The sequence below is a fragment of the Gadus chalcogrammus genome, chromosome 1 (assembly GCF_026213295.1).
Source record: "Gadus chalcogrammus isolate NIFS_2021 chromosome 1, NIFS_Gcha_1.0, whole genome shotgun sequence".
NCBI classification, from domain to species: Eukaryota; Metazoa; Chordata; class Actinopteri; order Gadiformes; family Gadidae; genus Gadus; species Gadus chalcogrammus.
This window is the reverse complement of record NC_079412.1, coordinates 28,193,514-28,213,841: the sequence shown is the minus strand read 5'-3', so window position 1 is coordinate 28,213,841 and position 20,328 is coordinate 28,193,514. Positions and strand designations below refer to the sequence as shown.

The 20,328-nt window shown below is 49.5% G+C and overlaps 2 protein-coding genes across 2 annotated transcripts; one reads left to right on the top strand and one right to left on the bottom strand.

The window, feature by feature from the left end:
- The first annotated feature begins 2,345 nt into the window (after positions 1-2,345).
- pigt (phosphatidylinositol glycan anchor biosynthesis, class T) lies at positions 2,346-19,025 on the top strand. Its single transcript, XM_056599900.1, has 11 exons — positions 2,346-3,200; positions 7,317-7,494; positions 8,149-8,276; positions 8,755-8,855; positions 9,610-9,784; positions 10,666-10,763; positions 12,911-13,067; positions 14,468-14,668; positions 16,175-16,340; positions 17,810-17,893; positions 18,691-19,025. The coding sequence occupies exons 1-11, from the start codon at positions 2,399-2,401 to the stop codon at positions 18,938-18,940; spliced, it is 2,340 nt and encodes a 779-aa protein (XP_056455875.1). The 5' UTR covers positions 2,346-2,398; the 3' UTR covers positions 18,941-19,025.
- LOC130390207 (complement C1q-like protein 4) lies at positions 4,785-5,774 on the bottom strand. The gene has a single exon (XM_056600026.1). It carries the CDS (start codon positions 5,626-5,628, stop codon positions 4,972-4,974), a length of 657 nt encoding a protein of 218 aa, XP_056456001.1. The 5' UTR covers positions 5,629-5,774; the 3' UTR covers positions 4,785-4,971.
- Positions 19,026-20,328: the final 1,303 nt, after the last annotated feature.

Sequence of the window (20,328 nt, the reverse complement as noted above, 5' to 3'; positions counted from 1 at the left end):
TGTGATGGTGATGACTTCCATGCGGGGGCGGAGGCAGTGAATGGTGGTGAAAACCCACACACGCGAGTCGACCATCATCGGAAATAAAGGCACAGCGGCATGGCCATGACACACCACCGCCACGGGGACGACGGCAGCCGCTGAATGAACTCCAAACAGACCCGGGAGGTGTGACCGTACACCAGTGTAGTGATTTAGTTTTGTCCGCCTCAAAATCTCCCATTCATCGATCACCACATTTGAATCCACCGTAAAATGCCCTCCATCAGCCTGTGCGTGAACGCGCACGGAGAACAACAAGGTGATAACATGTGTTGGAAGGTGTGCACCTGCGCGGTCCGTGACGTCGCACGGCGCGTCACATGCTCAACCCTGCGCCGCGGCTGCGTTGCTCCACAGAATTGGGCGCCGTTCGAGTACCTATAGCTCGGTCACGTGGCAGACAGAGTCATTGATCTTGGCAGTGGGCTCTGCCTATAGCGGGGGGGGGGTGTGAGTCAGTTTCGATGAGTCAATCACAGTGACCGTGGACGACGGGACATATATGGTGATTATAGATAGAACATCTTGGTGACAATAACAATAAGCCAATATAGCGATAGCATCCCCGTGGCCTTTGAATCCCGAACGACAGCGTTGCATGTTTTATGCATGCACACACCACACACACACACACACGCGCGCGCGCATGCTCTCTCGAACACACACACACACACACACACACACACACACACACACACACACACACACACACACACACACACACACACACACACACACACACACACACACACACACACACACACACACAGAGCAAAGATAGTGTATGTGTCAAACACAGAGCACGCGTATTTGTTTTTTATGAGCAAAACTTCAAACATTTTGAACAAAAAGAACAGCGCTATATTTACAACCTGTAAATCAGGATCTCAAACGTGCGCTCGCAACCATGAGCCACCGGGATACGGCGGTCTGTACAGTGGGGGTACATCCATTCAGTGCATGTTCAAATCAACGGGACATGGCACCGCTCCGTTCCCTGCCCATCACCAGAATGTGTTGAATCCCTACAGGTCAAATAAAGGTTTATCGCTCTAAAAAAGATCGGAAGCGTGCGTTAGTTATCCTTTTTGTTTGGCGGTCCAACCTGCCACTGGCAGGGATTGATACCCAGGCTATTTTAAAACCGCTGCACCGCAAAAAAAAGATGCTGTACCAAAATACCCCCCTCCTCACCGAAGCTGTCCAGACCATCATGATAATAAGATAATTACAACAGAATACGAGGCTCTTACCTGCTGCGTGCACCAGATCGATGGCAGACTCGGTGAGTATGTTCGGGTCACTTTGAGATCTGCCTCGCTGCAGAAGGCAGTTGTCTAGTCCATCCGATGTAGCCATGGGGACAGAGCGCCGGAATCCTGGATCAAATATTAATAAAAAGCCTCCGAGATGCAGGCGAGGTCAGGGTGGTAAAGTATTCAGCCAGAGCGGATGTAATTCGGGTTGACAACAGCCGCTTGCAGAGCGTCTAGCGGGGAGCCATGGTGGTAGAGCACAGATTCCTTGTATGATTCTGTGCGCACGCGCGCGTGTGTGTGTGTGTGTGTGTGTCTGGAGCGTGTGCCCGCGCGCCGATGTGTGGACATGATGGGAGGGGTGATGATGTGCCGCCGAAGATGTCCCTCTGCATCCTCCAATATGGCCATCCGGCGACTGAAACACACACGCACGCATGCACACGCATGCATGCTGCAAACGCCTTTAGGTTTTCGGTGAGCACGTTGTGAAATGAGGCTGAGGTTCAATTAAATGATCATTCGTGTACCGAACTCACACTTATTCCAGTGGTGTCGTGTATTAGAGCGTCGAATGGATAAACGCTGAATCCGGGAAACGGAGGGGCCTGCAGGAGCGAGCAAAGCATTTTGATAGCGATCAGTGCAATAAATTATAGTCTTTAACGACCTGATGGATTAATATGATCGCAATTACGCAACGTGTACCCTCGGTGGCATGTGATTGTGATCCCATGTGGGTAATACATAGACCACCTCCCTGTCCGACATATTCCATTCAGAAAGAATAATTAATTGTACAAAATATCTGTTGACCTATCGTGCAAAGGCAATTAGGCTACAATAGCTAATTCATACAATAGGCCTACTCTAATACAATTACAAAATGCAGACAAATATTAAAACAACATGGGTGATCCACTTAGCACCCTGTCACATACTGTATGCCACATATCAGTCCGAAATGGAGGATTTTTTTTGCTCCAAACAAAGAAATTCGCTTCATTTGAGCGCAGGCTGCTGTGGCTCCCGTAGGTCGCACCCTATTGGTCCGCGGATCCGTGACGCATAAACACGGAAGTGCTCTGCCGTTGGGGAAGATGGCAGCTCGCAGGTGTCTCGGGCTCTGGTTCTTTTTAATAACATTATGCGTCGTTTCTACCGGCGCCGACGTCCTCCACACGACACCAGTCACCGGTACTGAGAGCAGCGCGGCCGGCACAGAGACGGTGGTAGCGAGGGAACTACCCGAAGCCCCTTCGGACCCGGGGGAGCACACTGCGGCCGAGCCTACCCGGGAGGGGGAGCAGAACGACCGGACTAGGGGGGGGGAGCAGACCCTAGGCCAGCCGACCCGGGAGGAGGAGCAGGAGCAGGAGAAGACCAGGGAGGGGGAGCAGACCCCAGCCCAGCCGACCCGGGAGGAGGAGGAAGAGGAAGAGGAGCAGGAGCAGACCAGGGGGGAGGAGGAGTTTACCAGGGAGGAGGAGGAGGAGGAGTTGACCAGGGAGGAGGAGGAGCTGACCACAGAGGAGGAGGAGCTGACCAGGGAGGAGGAGGAGCAGACCAGGGAGGAGGAGGAGCTGACCACGGAGGAGGAGGAGCTGACCAGGGAGGAGGAGGAGCAGACCAGGGAGGAGGAGGAGGAGCAGCAGACCACTGCCCAGCAGGAGGAGCAGACCAAGCGGTGGGAGGCGACGGAGTTGGAGGAGGAGCATGTCCATGATGCTGCCGTCCCCCCCCTGGCCGGGGACCCCCCGGCCGCGGACCCCCCGTCCCCGCCGCCGTCCAAAGACGACTTCCAGGAGGAGCTGGTGATCCGACCGCTCCACTCCGGAGACATCTACGCCAGCTTCCAGTTCCGCACGGTCTGGGACGCCGACTTCATGGGAGACCAGAAAGGTATCGAGTCCCGATGGGTTTGTGTTGTTCTTTTGTGTTCATTTGAGTCGTTCATTAAAGGGCAACTTCACCCATTTCACATGCTCGACCATTCAAAATATGAGTGGTTTCTAACGATACAAAGCTTTGTATCGTTAGAAACCACTCATATTTTTGACTGGTCGAGCATCATTCCCTTATTTTCTGGAGAGACTGGAGAAATCCGTATCAGTCTCTAACACTTCCTGTTTACAATGACGCAATATGACGATTTTTGCGTACAAGAAAATAGGAAGTGTAAGAGGGGATGATTCCGAAATGGCTCACCATGTCGGGCTGAATAGTGTAGTGAGTGACCCCAAGGCTGGAGGTCTTGTGGAGGCTCCAGAGGAGCGGGACCAAGTCGCGTGGGAGGCCAGTGGGCAGCGGGCAGCGGGGCTCCGGCGGGAGACAATCGCTGGCAACAATCTTTCCTCTCCATGTCACAGTTCATGTACTTCAGGGAGTCAAAGCCAAAGTACCTTTCCCCCAATTCCTTCCTAACCATGGCTAAGATAACCCCAACTACAGTCTCGTTGTGGAAACACTAGAGACGTCGAAGAGCCGACGTGTTATGCGCCATAACACCAACAGCAGAACGGATATCCAAATAACAAAGAAGTGTACAACACTTGCGTTACAGTCTCTCTCTCTCTCTCTCTCTCTCTCTCTCTCTCTCTCTCTCTCTCTCTCTCTCTCTCTCTCTCTCTCTCTCTCTCTCTCTCTCTCTCTCTCTCTCTCTCTCTCTCTCTCTCTCTCTCTCTCTCTCTCTCTCTCTCTCGCACGTTCGTAACTCATTGTCGGGCCAAATTCTTTAGTCGGGCAAGGCAGAGAAAGGGGACGTAGCTTGGCCCCTTATGACGACATATGGGGCCACATTCCAATCAACACGCCTGAGGCGAGCAGGATACCTAGTGCTTGTTTTACACCGAACGCAAGTTGTAGCCACTGGGGGACGATAGGCAGGCTAGGGGAACTCATATTGATGTTAGAAAACCTCATAAAGTGAGATTTGCATGCCATGGGACCTTTAAACTCTTGTTTACCCCAAAATATGACCCCATTTATATGAATCAGGACATTGCCTCACTTCCTTCATCCCTTTAATGATTTTATTTTGAATTTGAATCAACATCATAGCATCTCCTTATATTCCTCTGATGACTGGATAAATTATGAGTTTTCATGTTTTTATTGTCTGTCATTAAGCATCATTAAGCTCTACTTTTTGCCTAAATTTGACCCCTTTTGAAATATTTCTCAATCTGACTTTCTTCAAGGTCATTTAGCCACATTGAGTTCCGTTTTTTTGATGTGTTTACCATATTTAAAAAAAATCAAGAGATGTTGTCCTATATGTTTGATTTTCTTTTTTTTCGTCAAAGTCAAATATTTCTTTGCCTCGTTAAGCTGTTTTAACATTAAGCCTTTTAGGATATCCCGAGTAACCTACTAGGAGTGCTCAGCTTAATATAAATAAATTTTAGAGTGAACAAACACAAGTTACTGCCCAGTCATCTAACGGTTTGTAGCCCCTCTCTCCCCTTCTATTTATCTTCAAAAAAACTCAAACCTCACAGAATTAATGCTAAAGATTTTGTTTTATTTGTATCAAAGTTTTTCGTTACTTTTATAAAGAGCCAAAATATATATTTTTGTGAACAAGAAAAAGCTAATCCAGCCAACCCCTCCTTTCAACCACCATCACACTGGAAAATCAACCTCAAAACTCACTAAATGGCCGACGGGCCTTTTACAGAGGGAAGAGCAGGAAGCCACTGAAGGTGTTTAAGCGCATGGCATTGTCAAATAACTCGCGGGAGCCGTAGAGCTCGATGTAGACGTTGTCTCCGGCCTCCAGCTGCAGCACGGCGGCGTTGGAGGCACTGTCGTTATTGTCATCCCCCTCTCCGTCCAAGGAGGTCACCATCGCCATGCCGTTCCTCATCAGTGACATCATCGAGTTGGGCGTTGGACCCAGATTGTTGAACATGGTGTATCTGAAGTAGTACATGCCGGCCACCGGGGCGGTGAAGAAGCCCGTGGCCGGGTTGTAGCCGTTGCCCATGTTGGAGAGGATCACCCCGTACTTGACCGTGGTTTGACCCATGGCGGGGCCGAGGGAGTGGCTCATCGTGGCAGTGAAGGCCACCCGGGGCACAGCGGCCGATGTGCTCTCCTGCAGAGCCTGGAGCTGCTGGGCCTGCTCCTGGAGCTGCTGGGCCTGCTCCTGGATCAGCCTCTGCAGCTCCAAGATCTGTGCGCTATAGACCCCTGAGTCTCTGATGAGTCTGCAGATGTCGGGCTTGCAGACGGCCAGGCTGGCATCGGGGTCCCTGGAGGGGTCCGTATCTTGGCACTGGCCGCTGGAGAAGATGAAGGCCGCCAAGAGGAGGAACGTGCGCTCCATGGTTCTCTTCTGGACTTCTGTTTGGGCTTGAGGTGCTCCTTGGTCTGGCCTTGGTTTAGTTTGTCTTCAGGTGGATCTTGATTTGTTGTTGACTAGGTCTGGTGTGCTCCACCAGCTCTGGGGTTATTTCTGTTCTTCAAGCCCCAATGCAGCTCGTATTTATAGCTGCCCTTTGTTTAAACATGAGAACATGAAGAGAGCTGGTGCACCTGTGAAGATATCCCACACACATTTCTAGTTGCACTTACAGAGATGGCGTGACCGTGGACAACGGGCCAAATAGATTGTGAAACTGAGCAACACCTGTCACGGCCACAGGCTGATAACAACCAAACGTCGGGCGCCCAAGCCAGACCTACTGTAGCCGCTAGCCAGACTGTGCTTCCTATCGTACTTGAATAAATGGTCAACTCAACTGAAGCCTCATCCTTGAAAAGATCAGGGCAGTTTGGTAACCCCGACGTGATTCTCCAAAGACCACCCAGAGGCCCAGGCTGGTGGCCGAGCGCTATCAAACTCTCGGACAGGATGCCACTGATGAGGTGAGCAGAGCCTTTTAGGGTAAATATCGGCATAGTTAGAATCTAGAAGTATTAGGGGGGAGAGTTGGGAGCGGCATAGCCCCAGCCGCGCGCTGAAGCGTTGGGAGAATCAAGGTGACAGGACTTCTTTTGAATGAAAATGATAAGTTTTTATACTATATCTATTTTTTGGTGAAACCGCATAAGTCTTGTCTGTTCGGCCGACGTCCAGATGGGGCCGGCGAATCCGGTGCCCGAAACCGCACATCTATCTATCCGGCTCCACTTTTTTCTGTGGAGAACCAGCGCCTTGAATATTTACTACAGCGTTTCTACAGCTCGATGCGGTTTCGAAATGACTCCGTCTTTACGGAGATATCCCTGAACCGCATAAAACGAAATTGGTTCGTTTTCACCAACTAATACTCTTCACTAGAAATCTTTTGTGAAATGATTTTCAAGCAGTCTTGCGGTATCAGCTTGGTAGATGGAACAGCGAGGTGTCCGATTATAGGCGGAGATCTAGATCAGCGGGTGTGGCCAGCGAAGCTGTGCATCGTGGTGCATGGTGGGAGTTGTTGTATTCAATCCACGAGCGCCAAAAATTCACTTTCTGCCTTTTCTCGGTCAAGACGGCACCAAATTAGAATTTTATTTTATTATTCGACTACATATAGGACCCAATTTCAATACATATTCATGCCTCCACCGGTGAAATGCTCCTTTAAGGTACAAACGATCTGTTAAAGACGATGACCAGAGAGCACCCCTTCACTTGGGGCTGGGCGATTAATCGAATTTTGATCGCGGTTTCGATTTCACCGTCAAACGATCACAAAATGTGAAATGTGTATTATTTTAGATTGTAAAAATTAATTTTTGACCATTTTGTGTATTTTTTTATGGCGAAATTTCAAAGTTCTCAGTTACAAAGTTTTTTTTGGGAGAGACATGCTGAATAAATACAAGTTTTCAAACTCAACAAATAATCGTTTGAATAATCGTGATTTCAATATTGACCAAAATAATCGGGATAAGTATTTTTCCCATAATCGAGCAGCCCTGCCTTCACTTGAAGCCCGTGCCGCTCTTCAGATGCGTGTTGACCAGTGAGCGATCAGCCTGTATGATCACGTCTAATCCACTTATTGTTTCCGTGTTTCCCAGTGTCCCACTACCGGCTGTTCCCCAAGTCGCTGGGCCAGGTGATCACCAAGTTCTCGGTGCGAGAGCTGCACATCTCCTTCACCCAGGGCTACTGGAGGACGATGCAGTGGGGTCAGCCCTACCTGCCCTCCCCCCCGGGCGCCGAGCTCTGGGTCTGGTTCCAGGACACGGTCACTGAGTGAGTCGGGAGCATGGGGGGTTTGGGACACACATGGGAATTGTCGCGTTCTTTGAAGAAAGTAGTCCAATCCGGATCGCTTTTAACTCACTTTATTTGTCAAAGTATTTCGGTATGGTAACTATGAAACAAAAGGAGGGGAACTGTATTGAGCAGGCGTGCGAGCGACAACCAGCTGGCCGATATCTCTAAACCGCAAGTCTGGACTACCGGATGTTTCTGCCCTTGTTTGCTTCCGGACCTGGTTAAATACCAAGTAGGCGTGGCCTATGTGACGTATTAGCCTCGGCTTCTCCACCTGTCTAAAGGTGCTGCCTTCTGTGGATGGAGTAGTTATTGCAGCCTTCAGTTAGGTCCTGCTTCCCTTGTGGCTATGTATAGTATTTACGGCTTACTGCATAATGTCACTGCCACTAGCGATAGTTAGAACCCTCCCAGGATCCTTTGCAGCACACTGAACACGGTGACCACGCCCACGGCCGCCACAATATGTACCCTACCTATAGAGAGTGGATAGCGTGAGGAGAACTGAGTAGAACCGAACCAGAGAGCGAATGAAAGACGACGCTGTGATCCCCCGGCATCAGCCAGTCAGGTAGCAAACGCTCGTTAGCGTACGCTTTACTCATCGGTCTGCGCCTCGTTTCTCCCCAGCGTGGACGGAACGTGGAAGGAGCTGACCAACGTGCTGTCGGGGATCTTCTGCGCCTCGCTGAACTTCATCGACTCCACCAACACGGTGCAGCCCAGCGCCTCCTTCAAACCTCTGGGCATCGGCAACGGTACGCGCCCGTTACCACGGCACCCGCCCGCTACCACGGCACCCACACAAACATACAATCAGAGACGTTCCGATACCTATACCGGTATTCTTGTAGTTAAGCTTGAGCATCCATGTTTTTCCGACTAGGTAGGTCGACCGCATGTGGGTCGGAGGTGATGCGTTTCCCGTTCCGACTTTGCATCTCCGACCGTTAACAAACGCAGCAGAACACCGTAGTGTCTGTGATGTTCTCTGCCTGTGTAGTAGATGAGTCACGTGATGGTATCGGATCGGGGCGTAGACTTGTGTACTCGCCGATACATAACACTGCATTTTTTATCGGAGGGATTTCCGATAATCGGTATCAGATCAACTCTAAATACAATATATGATAAAGTACAGTGAGACGTTCAGTGATGCATGTTGCATTGTTTTTGTACGGCTGTAATGCGATCGTCATGGTGATTGTTTATTGGTTTGTGTATTCGTCTCACCAGTGACGGACCACAGCTTCCTCCGATACGCGACGCTCCCGCGGGAGATCGTCTGCACCGAGAACCTGACTCCCTGGAAGAAGCTGCTGCCGTGTGGCTCCAAGGTGTGTGTGTGTGTGTGTGTGTGTGTGTGTGTGTGTGTGTGTGTGTGTGTGTGTGTGTGTGTGTGTGTGTGTGTGTGTGTGTGTGTGTGTGTGTGTGTGTGTGTGTGAAACTGTGTGTGTGTGTGTGTGTGTGAAACTGTGTGTGTGTGTTTGTGCTCACTGCTTGCGTGCGTAAATGAGTCATTTAAAACAAAGCAAACCGAGTGTTTGCTCAGACTGCGTAGGAGATGACTAATTGCACACGACGTTGTAAGACTGTGTGGGAGAAGTATAATTGATTTGATGAAACAAAATGATTTTATGAATTACTGGCCCTAAACGATCTCCATGACCACCGAACCTCAATCACTGAAGTAGTCTTTATTCCGGTGCTGTCCATGAGATTAAATATTGGGTCAAGTGTTTGGCTACTGCAATATGCAATTAAAAACACCACTCAGCATTGTATATCGTCCTATCCTAGCTATCCGTGTTGTATACGGGGAATGGGTTAACCTGGCGGTTGTTAGTGGTTCTATGAACATCCTCACGTACCGACAGAGATATATTGTTGTTTCTCTTTCTTCTGACAAATGTACTCATTGTTAGTTGCTTTGGATAAAAGCGTCTTCTAAACGACGTGTGTGTGTGTGTGTGTGTGTGTGTGTGTGTGTGTGTGTGTGTGTGTGTGTGTGTGTGTGTGTGTGTGTGTGTGTGTGTGTGTGTGTGTGTGTGTGTGTGTGTGTGTGTGTGTGTGTGTGTGTGTGTGTGTCAGGCCGGTCTGTCGGTCCTGCTGAAGTCGGAGAAGCTCTTCCACAGCACCTTCCACTCCCAGGCCGTGCACGTGAGGCCGGTCTGCCAGGACCCCCAGTGCCGGACCACCTCCATGGAGCTGAGGCAGACCCTCAACGTGGTGTTCGACCTCCACACCTCCGGCCAGGGCAAGCGAGGTGCGCCGGAAACCCGCCGTGTACCGCGCTGTGCTCGAGTGCTGCCTCACAAAGCCTCCTGATTGGGCGACCTGAACCTGAAGAGACCAACCATCGTGCACCACGGGGCACGATGGTTCTGAAACAGAAGGGCTGGGCTACATGTTTTTTTTTAAAGGGGTTACATCGTGCCGTTTAGCCATTAGGTGGATGCTCCCACTTGTGGTGTCACTAAAACACAGGAAAAGGCAGATTTCCGAATGGCTTGTAATGGTTCATCACACTCACACCTGGTGGCGTTCTATCACCCTTATTAACTGCGCTGTACTACCACCATCAACTTTTTCAGATAGCGCAGTCAGGGCTGGAATAACGCTAGTTTAAGCACCACTCGTCCGTCAGACGAGCGCATTAATTAGCTTTAACTGCGTTTCAAGTGAGTTTATTGAGGAGACATTTGATGTGATTAATGGAAATCATCGTTGATAATCAGTCCACCTTCAAAAAATCCTTACAGACAGAGCCTGAGCCTGGACCACTTTTGAATATCAATCCTGAAGCATTATTTCTGGTTTACTGGACGACCTTCATGTTGTTGTGATAACATATCCTCTAGTCTTTAACAGAAAAGGTGTGCTGCAGAAAAAAAAAAATTGTGCCGTGTGTCCTTTCATCATTGAAGTATTGCATTTGAAAAGGTTGATGGAAGCGATAAAATAAAAAAAGAAACTGCCGCAATTGCTCCGAATACCTTTTACGCTTTAGTTTATTTGCTCCAAACCTTTGGGGCCAGATGACGGCCGCCAAACCTCCAGTGTTTGTATTCCATCACTCGTCTCATGGGTTATATCTCCAGGGTTTTCATCACACGTGTGTTGTCTGTTTCCTGGCTCTCCCTTCAGAGTGGTCGCTGTTCAAGATGTTTTCCCGGACCCTGACGGAGGCGTGTCCGCTGGCCTCCTCCAGCAAGGTGTACGTCGACGTCACGGACAACCCGCAGGTGAGGCCCGCCTCCGGAGCGCAGGGCCTGGCAGCCACCTCGTTCTGCTGCACCTCACTCTGCACCTCACTCTGCACCTCACTCTGCCACCTCATTCTGTCACCTCACTCTGCACATCACTCTGCACCTCACTCTGCACCTCACTCTGCCACCTCACTCTGCACCTCACTCTAACACCTCACTCTGCACCTCACTCTGCACCTCACTCTTCACCTGCACCTCACTCTGCACCTCACTCTGCACCTCACTCTGACACCTCACTCTGCCACCTCACTCTGACACCTCACTCTGCACCTCACTCTGCACCTCACTCTGCACCTCACTCTGCACCTCACTCTGCACCTCACTCTGCACCTCACTCTGCTCCTCACTCTGCTCCTCACTCTGCACCTCACTCTGCACCTCACTCTGCACCTCACTCTGCTCCTCACTCTGCACCTCACTCTGCCACCTCACTCTGCACCTCACTCTGCCACCTCACTCTGCCACCTCACTCTGCACCTCACTCTGCACCTCACTCTGCACCTCACTCTGACACCTCACTCTGCACCTCACTCTGCGGCCAGCTACCTCACTCCAGCTGTTTTATCAACCCACTGAGGCGTGAATGCCTTCATGTAAACGGAATTCATTTATACCGCGCTTTTCTAACCAGTGACCGCTCAAAGCGTTTTACAATCTCGCCTGACATTCACACATTCACGCACACACATTCACACACCGACGGCGGAGTCAGCCGCGCAGGGCGGCAGCCAGCCCGTCGGGAGCAGTGAGGGTGAGGCGTCTCGCTCAGGGACACCCAGACACTCAGCTAGGAGGAGCCAGGGATCGAACCAGCAACCTTCAGGTTACGAGTCTGCTGCGAGCTATGAAGGGCTCGCAGCAGTGGGAGGATTTCCGGGCCATTTCCTTTCCTCCCTTTGAGGCCTTTTTGGGGGAGAACTAAAAAACAAATCATTTTGAGTGGATCATGCGTGAAATTAGGTTGACTTGTTGTAAGTGTTTTGGTTTGTTGTGTTAAATTGATCGTGTGGTTGCTGACAAGCCTTTTAATTCGGGCCTCTGTCATTTCCTCGTTTGGGAATAAATAGGCTGCGGCCGAGAGCTAGCTGCGCTACATTATGGAGCTAGCTGCGCTACATTATGGAGCTAGCTGCGCTACATTATGGAGCTAGCTGCGCTACATTATGGAGCTAACTGCGCTACATTATGGAGCTAGGTGCGCTACATTATGGAGCTAGCTGCGCTACATCATGGAGCTAGCTGCGCTACATTATGGAGCTAGCTGCGCGAAATTATGGAGCTAGCTGCGCTACATCATGGAGCTAGCTGCGCTACATTATGGAGCTAGATGCGCTACATTATGGAGCTAGCTGCGCTACATCATGGAGCTAGCTGCGCTACATCATGGAGCTATCTGCGCTACATCATGGAGCTAGCTGCGCTACATTATTGAGCTAGCTGCGCTACATTATGGAGCTAGCTGCGCTACATTATGGAGCTAGCTGCGCTACATTATGGAGCTAGCTGTGCTACATTATGGAGGTAGTGGCTGAACAAAAGCACTGGACAGCCGCAGCGAATGAATCGGAGGAACGCGTGCATCCATCTCGGCCTGCCGCTCACAGAGTCTAACCGGTCCACTGTTGGCTCTGAGGGGGGGGGGGGCTGCTTTATGGAGTTTGAAGTTTCAGTCGCTCATCTTCTTGTGAGACGGATGCCTCAACGTTTTGTCGTTGGTGCAGACGCCGACTCTGCCAACAAGTTATTTGACTCTCTTTTGTAACAAGTGCAAAGCTCAAGTTAAATATTATTTATTAAGCACGTCAAGACCAAGGGGATGTTGTGCGTGCTTCACCCAAATCCTAAATGGATAAAACGTATAGATATAACATGGCTCTAAAGCCTGAGGAATATGAACCTTAGGCCTGAGGGATATGGCTCTGAAGCCAGCATCGTTGACGCGGACCACGACATTGTTTCTAAATCGGTTTCCTTAACCGTGTGTGTGTGTGTGTGTGTGTGTGTGTGTGTGTGTGTGTGTGTGTGTGTGTGTGTGTGTGTGTGTGTGTGTGTGTGTGTGTGTGTGTGTGTGTGTGTGTGTGTGTGTGTGTGTGTGTGTGTGTGTGTGTGTGTCCCTCCGTCAGGGGGAGCAGTTTGAGCTGAGCCCGGCCACGCCCCTACTGACCCAGGCCGTGGTTCTGGGAGACCGGAGGACCTACTCCGTCTACGACCTCACCCAGCAGGCCTCCTTCGGGTCCTCACGCTCCCTCAACATGCTGCTGCGCTGGAAGGCCGCCGATGGTGAGGGGGGGGGGCATGGGGCGGGGGGTGATCAACAAACAAGATGGAGAAAGCGTGTTCGATTAAATTCAAAGAACTTTATTTATCACGTGAGGGAACTTCATTTGTGGTCAGGCGCATACAAAGACGACATATTTCATTCGTTATTAATAATCATGTACAAGAATAAATCATTTCTTAAAAGCTAAAAACACCCTGCGGGTAGTGGTGGAGGTATTGGTAGGGAGAATAGATCACTAGTTGGTGGAAGGTGAATAGGTTGAAGTCTGAAGCGATGGGTTGTGCTGGGCGAGATGGAGGGGGGCTTACTGTTTATTTAGTAAGCATTAGAAAGGGTTTTATGCTGCAGTCCTTGGTTTGGACTTGATGGGTAGGTACCCTACAAAAGTTTGGGGTCACCCGGATAATTTCAGGTTTTCCAGGAAACCTTAAAGGAAAGCTGAAAACCTTTTATTCTACAGTTTTCAGCAGTGCTAACATAATTGCACAAGGGTTTTCTCATCATCAAAAACCTTTTAACACGATTAGCCAAACAATGTTCCATTAGAACACAGGAGTCATGGCTGCTGGGAATGGGCCTCTGCACACCTGCTGGGAATGGGCCTCTGCACACCTGCGTAGATATAAAACTCTGCCCGGAATCAGCTGGAATAGTAATTTACTACACTAACAATGTCTAGACTGTATTTATGATTAAATTAATGTTATTTTCATTGAAAAAACTGTGCTTTTCTTTAAAAAATAAGGACATTTCTAAGTGACCCCAAACTTGTGGATGATAGTGTATGTCGAAATAATCTAATAAACTCCAGAATAGCCACAACAATGTTGTTCCCCCTGTGGTACGCAAGGGTACTGCAGGGGTCCATGTATTTGTTTCGTGAAATATACATATTTTCATTAATAAGAATGACAAATAATGAATAATTAACTCCACATTATAAATAAATATCTTAAACATATAAAGTAACTATAGTATTATGGATTGTTAATATTTAAAAAAAATTGTGTCACTTTGTGCTTTCCATCGTATGTGTTTCATTGTAATGATTTCCAGAGATGTTTTGTGTTCGTTTGCGTTTGCTTAATAATCCCGCGTGGAGGGTCGGCAGTACTGCTGACCTTTCCCTCGCCTGTTTCTCTGTGGCCGTGGTGAAGAGATACTCGTGTATGAAGGGGCCCCCTCTGCCCAGCCATGTGTATTCATCCTTTGTATACCGTCTGCGTTCGAGACGGTCTGGATGAGCGTTCAGGGGTCCACCTCCAGGCAGACAGAACCACTCAGAGCAGCTCAGCGTTTCACCGTCGGTCGCTGGAGAGCAGCCGTTACAACACACAGACTGCCCCTGCTGCAGCCCTCTGAACTGCCCCTTTCTCCCCCCCCCCCCCCCCCCCCCCAGGCGAGATGCTGCGGCCGCTGCTCCACAGCGAGCGCTACGTGGCGGGCTACGGCCTGCAGGCGGGCGAGATCCACACGCTGATATACAACCACCACCCGTACCGCGCCTTCCCCGTGCTGCTGCTGTCCGCCGTGCCCTGGTACCTGCGGCTCTACATCCACACGCTGACCGTCAGCAGCAAGGGCAAGGACAACCGGCCCAGTGAGTGAGACCCTTCCCGCCGCACCGCAGGACGGGCGCTGAACGCTCCCCGGCACCTTCACACACGGCCCTTACAGGGTGTCCGCGCATCCTTAAAAAGTCTTAAAAAGTCTTAAATTCATGTTTCTAAATTGAAGGCCTTAAAAAGTCTTAAAAAGTCTTGAATTCATGTTTCTAAATTGAAGGCCTTAAAAAGTCTTAAATTCGTTACAAATGTCATATGGTGGTCTTAAATACAGTAACTCAAGGACTTAAATTTGTCGGGGCAGGACTATTTTTATTTTTATTTTTCTCGTGGGACTTTTCAGGACGGACATGTAGAGAGGCTTCTTTCTTGCTAGCTGCATGTATAAACGGTTATCTGCGTGCTTGCTAGCTAGTCTGCGACAATGGGTAGGTGCAAATTCAAGGACAGTTGGCTGGAAGACGTCCGTTTCCGAAGTTGGCTCGCGTCTGTTGCCGACCCCCACCATTGCGTGTTTTAGGTCTTAAATTTCATTCAAAGTGGTATTAAAAAGGTCTTAAAAAGTCTTAAATTCGACTTGCTGAAACCTGCAGATACCCTAGCAGAGAGAGGGTCGGACTGTGTGCCCTCAGTCCGACACTGTATCCACCGTGCTGCATACAGTGCATACAGTGTCGGACTAGATGCACTTTTTTTTCAATGCTACCTCACTGTCTCTTTAAGCATGTGCTGGAGAATATATGCAAATGCATGTGTTGGGATATCGGAGGGTAGAGAGGGGTTGTCTGTGTATAGCTGGGCATTGTATTGTTCTGTATTGTTTTATATTCTATATTTACCTGTTTTTATCATTTATAATTGTGTGTGCCACATTTTGTGTGTGTGCCGCAGCTGCCAAGGTGTAACACCCTTGACCCACCAAATCCTCTTCTTAATGCAATGTCCCCGTTTGGCCACAAGGGGGCGACGCTGAGCCGTGTTTACCGTCTCCGATCCCACTCCGCTTCCTCGCGATCTGCTGGTGAAGCAGAAAGGCTTCACCTACAACAAGCTAGTCTCCGTAGAACGCTTTGACTTATAGTCCTCCGTTTGCGTATTTACGAATCCTACTATGGCCACGCCAAGACCCGCCCTACTCTGTCTGTGATTGGCCGGGTTGCATGCAACTCAACTGGACGCTTTAGAACTCTATGGTACCCTCGCTGTGATCATTCGAGAGCGACTCAAAATAACCCTAACCCATAACCCTAACCGTAGCAGCTAATATCAAGCCAGTAAAAGCGTGATAGTCTAATGCTTAGACTATCTTTGATTCTAATGTATATGGATTAGACTCTAATACATATACAGTAGAATCAAAGATAGGGGTGACGTGTGTGACGGACCAATCAGAAATAGAGGCGGGCGTGTCTTTTCGGTATATGGGCGTGGCCGTAGTAGGATTCATAATCCCGCCCTCCGTTTATAGTCGTTTATAGTCCTTCCGTCGTTTCATGACACGAGGCTCCTTGGTCATCGATCACTTCCTGCCCCCTCCTCAGGCTACATCCACTACCAGCCGTCCAAGGACCGGGAGAGGCCCCACCTGCTGGAGATGCTGCTGCAGCTACCGCCCAACTCCGTCACCGAGGTCACGGTGGAGTTCGAGAGGGCGCTGCTCAAGTGGACCGAGTACACCCCCGACCCCAACCACGGCTTCTACGTCGGGTACGTCTTGTCCAGCGCCGATAGAGAACCCCCCCCCCTCGTAGACAAAGTACAATTACAATTACGATTAGGGCATTTAGCAGACGCTTTTATCCAAAGCGACTTACATCGGTTAATACACACTATTGACACACCGATGGTGAGTCAACCATGCAAGGCGACAGCCAGCTCGTCAGGAGCGGTTAGGGTTAAGTGTCTTGCTCAGGGACACATCAACACTCAGCTAGGAGGAGCTGGGGATCGAACTAGCAGCCTTTCGGTTACAAGACAACCGCTCTACCTCCTGAGCTAAGCCGACCAAGTAAAAGTCTTCTTCAGCACGGGTGTTGGGACGATTTGATTCAGCGGGTTAAAGGTTTGGTTCAGCGGGTTAAAGGAGGTAGGTTTGGTTCAGCGGGTTAGAGGAGGTAGGTTTGGTTCAGCGGGTTAGAGGAGGTAGGTTTGGTTCAGCGGGTTAGAGGAGGTAGGTTTGGTTCAGCGGGTTAAAGGTGGTAGGTTTGGTTCAGCGGGTTAGAGGAGGTAGGTTTGGTTCAGCGGGTTAGAGGAGGTAGGTTTGGTTCAGCGGGTTAGAGGAGGTAGGTTTGGTTCAGCGGGTTAGAGGAGGTAGGTTTGGTTCAGCGGGTTAAGGAGGTAGGTTTGGTTCAGCGGGTTAGAGGAGGTAGGTTTGGTTCAGCGGGTTAGAGGAGGTAGGTTTGGTTCAGCGGGTTAGAGGAGGTAGGTTTGGTTCAGCGGGTTAGAGGAGGTAGGTTTGGTTCAGCGGGTTAGAGGAGGTAGGTTTGGTTCAGCGGGTTAGAGGAGGTAGGTTTGGTTCAGCGGGTTAAGGAGGTAGGTTTGGTTCAGCGGGTTAGAGGAGGTAGGTTTGGTTCAGCGGGTTAGAGGAGGTAGGTTTGGTTCAGCGGGTTAGAGGAGGTAGGTTTGGTTCAGCGGGTTAGAGGAGGTAGGTTTGGTTCAGCGGGTTAGAGGAGGTAGGTTTGGTTCAGCGGGTTAGAGGAGGTAGGTTTGGTTCAGCGGGTTAGAGGAGGTAGGTTTGGTTCAGCGGGTTGAAGGAGGTAGGTTTGGTTCAGCGGGTTAGAGGAGGTAGGTTTGGTTCAGCGGGTTAGAGGAGGTAGGTTTGGTGAAGAGCGGTGCGGCAGTGAAACGGTTACAACGTAGTTAAAACAATAAAGCAAACGCCAAATAAACCAACAAAGTCATGTTGGAATCATAGCTAACACACACTCCCTTTATTTAAACAGGCCTTCAAAACCCACGTTATTTAAAATCGTTTTCACCACCCCTCCCCTTCTCGCCTCCTTTTATACATTTTTACTTATATACGTTCTTCAATTATTTCGTCTTGTGTTCGTTCACTCTGTAAGGCGTCTTTGAGTATATAGAAAAGGGCTATTTCAGTCAAATGTATTATTATTAATATTATTATTATTATTTTCCACATCTACATGACGATGATCCCCGCGTTGTGGTTCCAGGTCGTCGGTCATCAGCGCACTGGTGCCCAGCGTGGTCGCCATGGACACCAACAGCACCCTGGACCGCCCGCTCTTCAGCAGCTTGTGAGCACCCGCCTGTTGCCACGACAACGACACACACACACCCGCGCCGCCCCACTGTGATCCTTCCCCCGCCCATTCCACACCTGACCTCTGAAGAATAAGTCCCGCCTCCGAGGCTCAAGTTTTGAGCTGCACACCTTCTCCCTCTAGTTCCGACTGGGTTCTTGGACTGTCGGTGCCGTTAAAGTAGCATTAATAATCGTTTACTAATTCAACGGCAACGACAATCCAAAAACCCAGTCGAAACTAGATGGAAAAAGTGTGTAGTTGAAAACGTGAGCAGCTTTTACCTCTTCGCCACCTAGAGTTTGTTATGTACGATCATTCTAAAAAAATATATATTATTTCCCGTAGACATTTGAGGGAGAACCGGGAGCCTTAGGAGGCGGGACTTATTCTTCAGAGGCCTATAGAACGCGATATGCAAATCACGAAGGCTGCGATTGGGATTGGTCACTGTTACTGACTGGAGATTAGCAAGATTCGTATTTATGTTTCTTTTACAATTCAATAGTTAAATTTTGAAAGAAATTTCACGTAGACCTAGCCTAATGGAAAAAGCTGTTTATATTTTGACTGCTTACAATGTTGTGTTGGTCAGACTATAGAATGATTTATTGCATAAGGAATAATGAATAATACAGAATATAAGGAACTTTAAAAAAGAAAAAAATCGCATATTAAATCGCAATCACAATACTGGTCGAAACATCGCCATCCGATCATGTCCCCTAAATCGTTCATCCCGGTCCGTAACCGAGCGTAACGCCGCCCCCTTGTGGTCTCTGCCGGTACAGCTTCCCCTGCAAGGAGGAGGCCAGCTACTTCATGCGCGTCTACACGGAGCCGCTGCTGGTCAACCTGCCCACGCCCGACTTCAGCATGCCCTACAACGTCATCTGCCTCACCTGCACCGTGGTCGCCGTGGGTTACGGCTCCCTGTACAACCTGCTGACGCGCACCTTCCAGGTGGACGAGCCCAGCCCCGGGCTCGCCAAGCGCATCGCCAACGTCATCCGCCGGTTCAGAGGGGTGCCGCTGCTATGATGACAGTGGCAGGAAGTGACGTCACGGCTAGCGGTGGTGAGCGGCGGCGGCGGGACGGTGGAGCTCGCCCGCTCGAGCCGAACAACGTGACAAAAGTCTGTTGTTCAGGGAGGGCAAGGGGGGGGGGGTGACCGACGGGAAAGTCTGTTGTTCGGGGGGGGAGGGGGGGGAGGACCGAGAGGAAAGTCTGTTGTTCGGGGGGGGGAGGGGGGGGAGGACCGAGAGGAAAGTCTGTTGTTCGGGGGGGGGCGGGGGTCAAGCACTGATATGGTTGTGTTGTTTACGCTGGCCAAGGGCCGTTGTCCTGCGTTTGTTTGTTTTCGATCGAGGGACAGCTGGGTTTATTTTAAGGATTCAGATTCTTTTGCTGCTCATGGATCGTTTCATTTGTGTTCTAACGGATGAACGGGGGCTGGGTCGGGTTCCTAGAAGAAGAAGAAGAAGCAGCGTTCTCCGTCGCTCTGCTGCACTGACGGCTCGGACTGTTTTGGTTTTAGCCTTGTTTGGGTTTCCTCCTCGTGTGCGACTCGTCTGTTTTCTACCCGGTGATGTCACTCCTGCTACGGGCCAATCAGAGGGCTGTTCTGCTCCTGAGGGCTGGGAGTCCATGTGATTAAGGCCCAATCCCATTTCTACCCCTTACCCCTTCCCCTTACCCCTTCAAAACAAGGAGGAGGGGTAAGGGGTAGAAATGGGATTGGGCCTAAAACGTGTGGTTGGTGAAAATGTACAAACTAAAAAAACCTGGCATTTATTGTAGCTTTTATACACCTATTGAAAATAACTCGATAGATTTTAAATCTGAATTTGAATGAGTGGAGCATGTTTGCCATTTTAGGATCACTTACACTACAGGAACTTCAAATTTACATTAACGTGCATGAATTAGCGCATGTGTTTCTCCATCTCCAAAAGCTTTTTTTTCTTTTTGGGTCACTTTTGCAAGACTGCAACATGCTTACTAGATCATATTTATTCTGACCTGATTCCATCGGGAGAACGGGTGGTCATATTCATTTGTTCAGAATCAAATGTTAACGGGAACAAATCTAACGGGTGAGTATTCTCCATTAATCTTCTCCACTTACGACTATTTATTACGATGTTTTGGGGTCAATGAGAATGAGAATTCTTTTGAATAATTATGAAAATAAAGGTTTATTTAAAAACATTCTTGTCAAAGTGTATATAATGCTTGACATGCACAAACACACACGCACGCACACACACACACTGCTCTGTTATAGGTCTACTTTTTGGTGTGTGTGCAAACGAACAAGGCCCTCACTTTTCAGCTCGGAAGAGACACATGACCGCCCCTTTATGTATGTGTTCGTTCACATTGTCGTTTGTTGTGTGTAACATGATTGAGCCTAGGTTGTCAGTGA

What these genes read in the sequence shown, in the direction of transcription:
- LOC130390207 (XM_056600026.1), bottom strand. Translation starts at nt 5,628, where the DNA reads ATGGAGCGCACGTTCCTCCTCTTGGCGGCCTTCATCTTCTCCAGCGGC.
- pigt (XM_056599900.1), top strand. Translation starts at nt 2,399, where the DNA reads ATGGCAGCTCGCAGGTGTCTCGGGCTCTGGTTCTTTTTAATAACATTA. An exon ending in ACGTCACGGACAACCCGCAG is followed by an intron (nt 10,764 to 12,910) that starts GTGAGGCCCGCC and finishes TCCCTCCGTCAG; the next exon opens with GGGGAGCAGTTTGAGCTGAG. An exon ending in GCGCTGGAAGGCCGCCGATG is followed by an intron (nt 13,068 to 14,467) that starts GTGAGGGGGGGG and finishes CCCCCCCCCCAG; the next exon opens with GCGAGATGCTGCGGCCGCTG.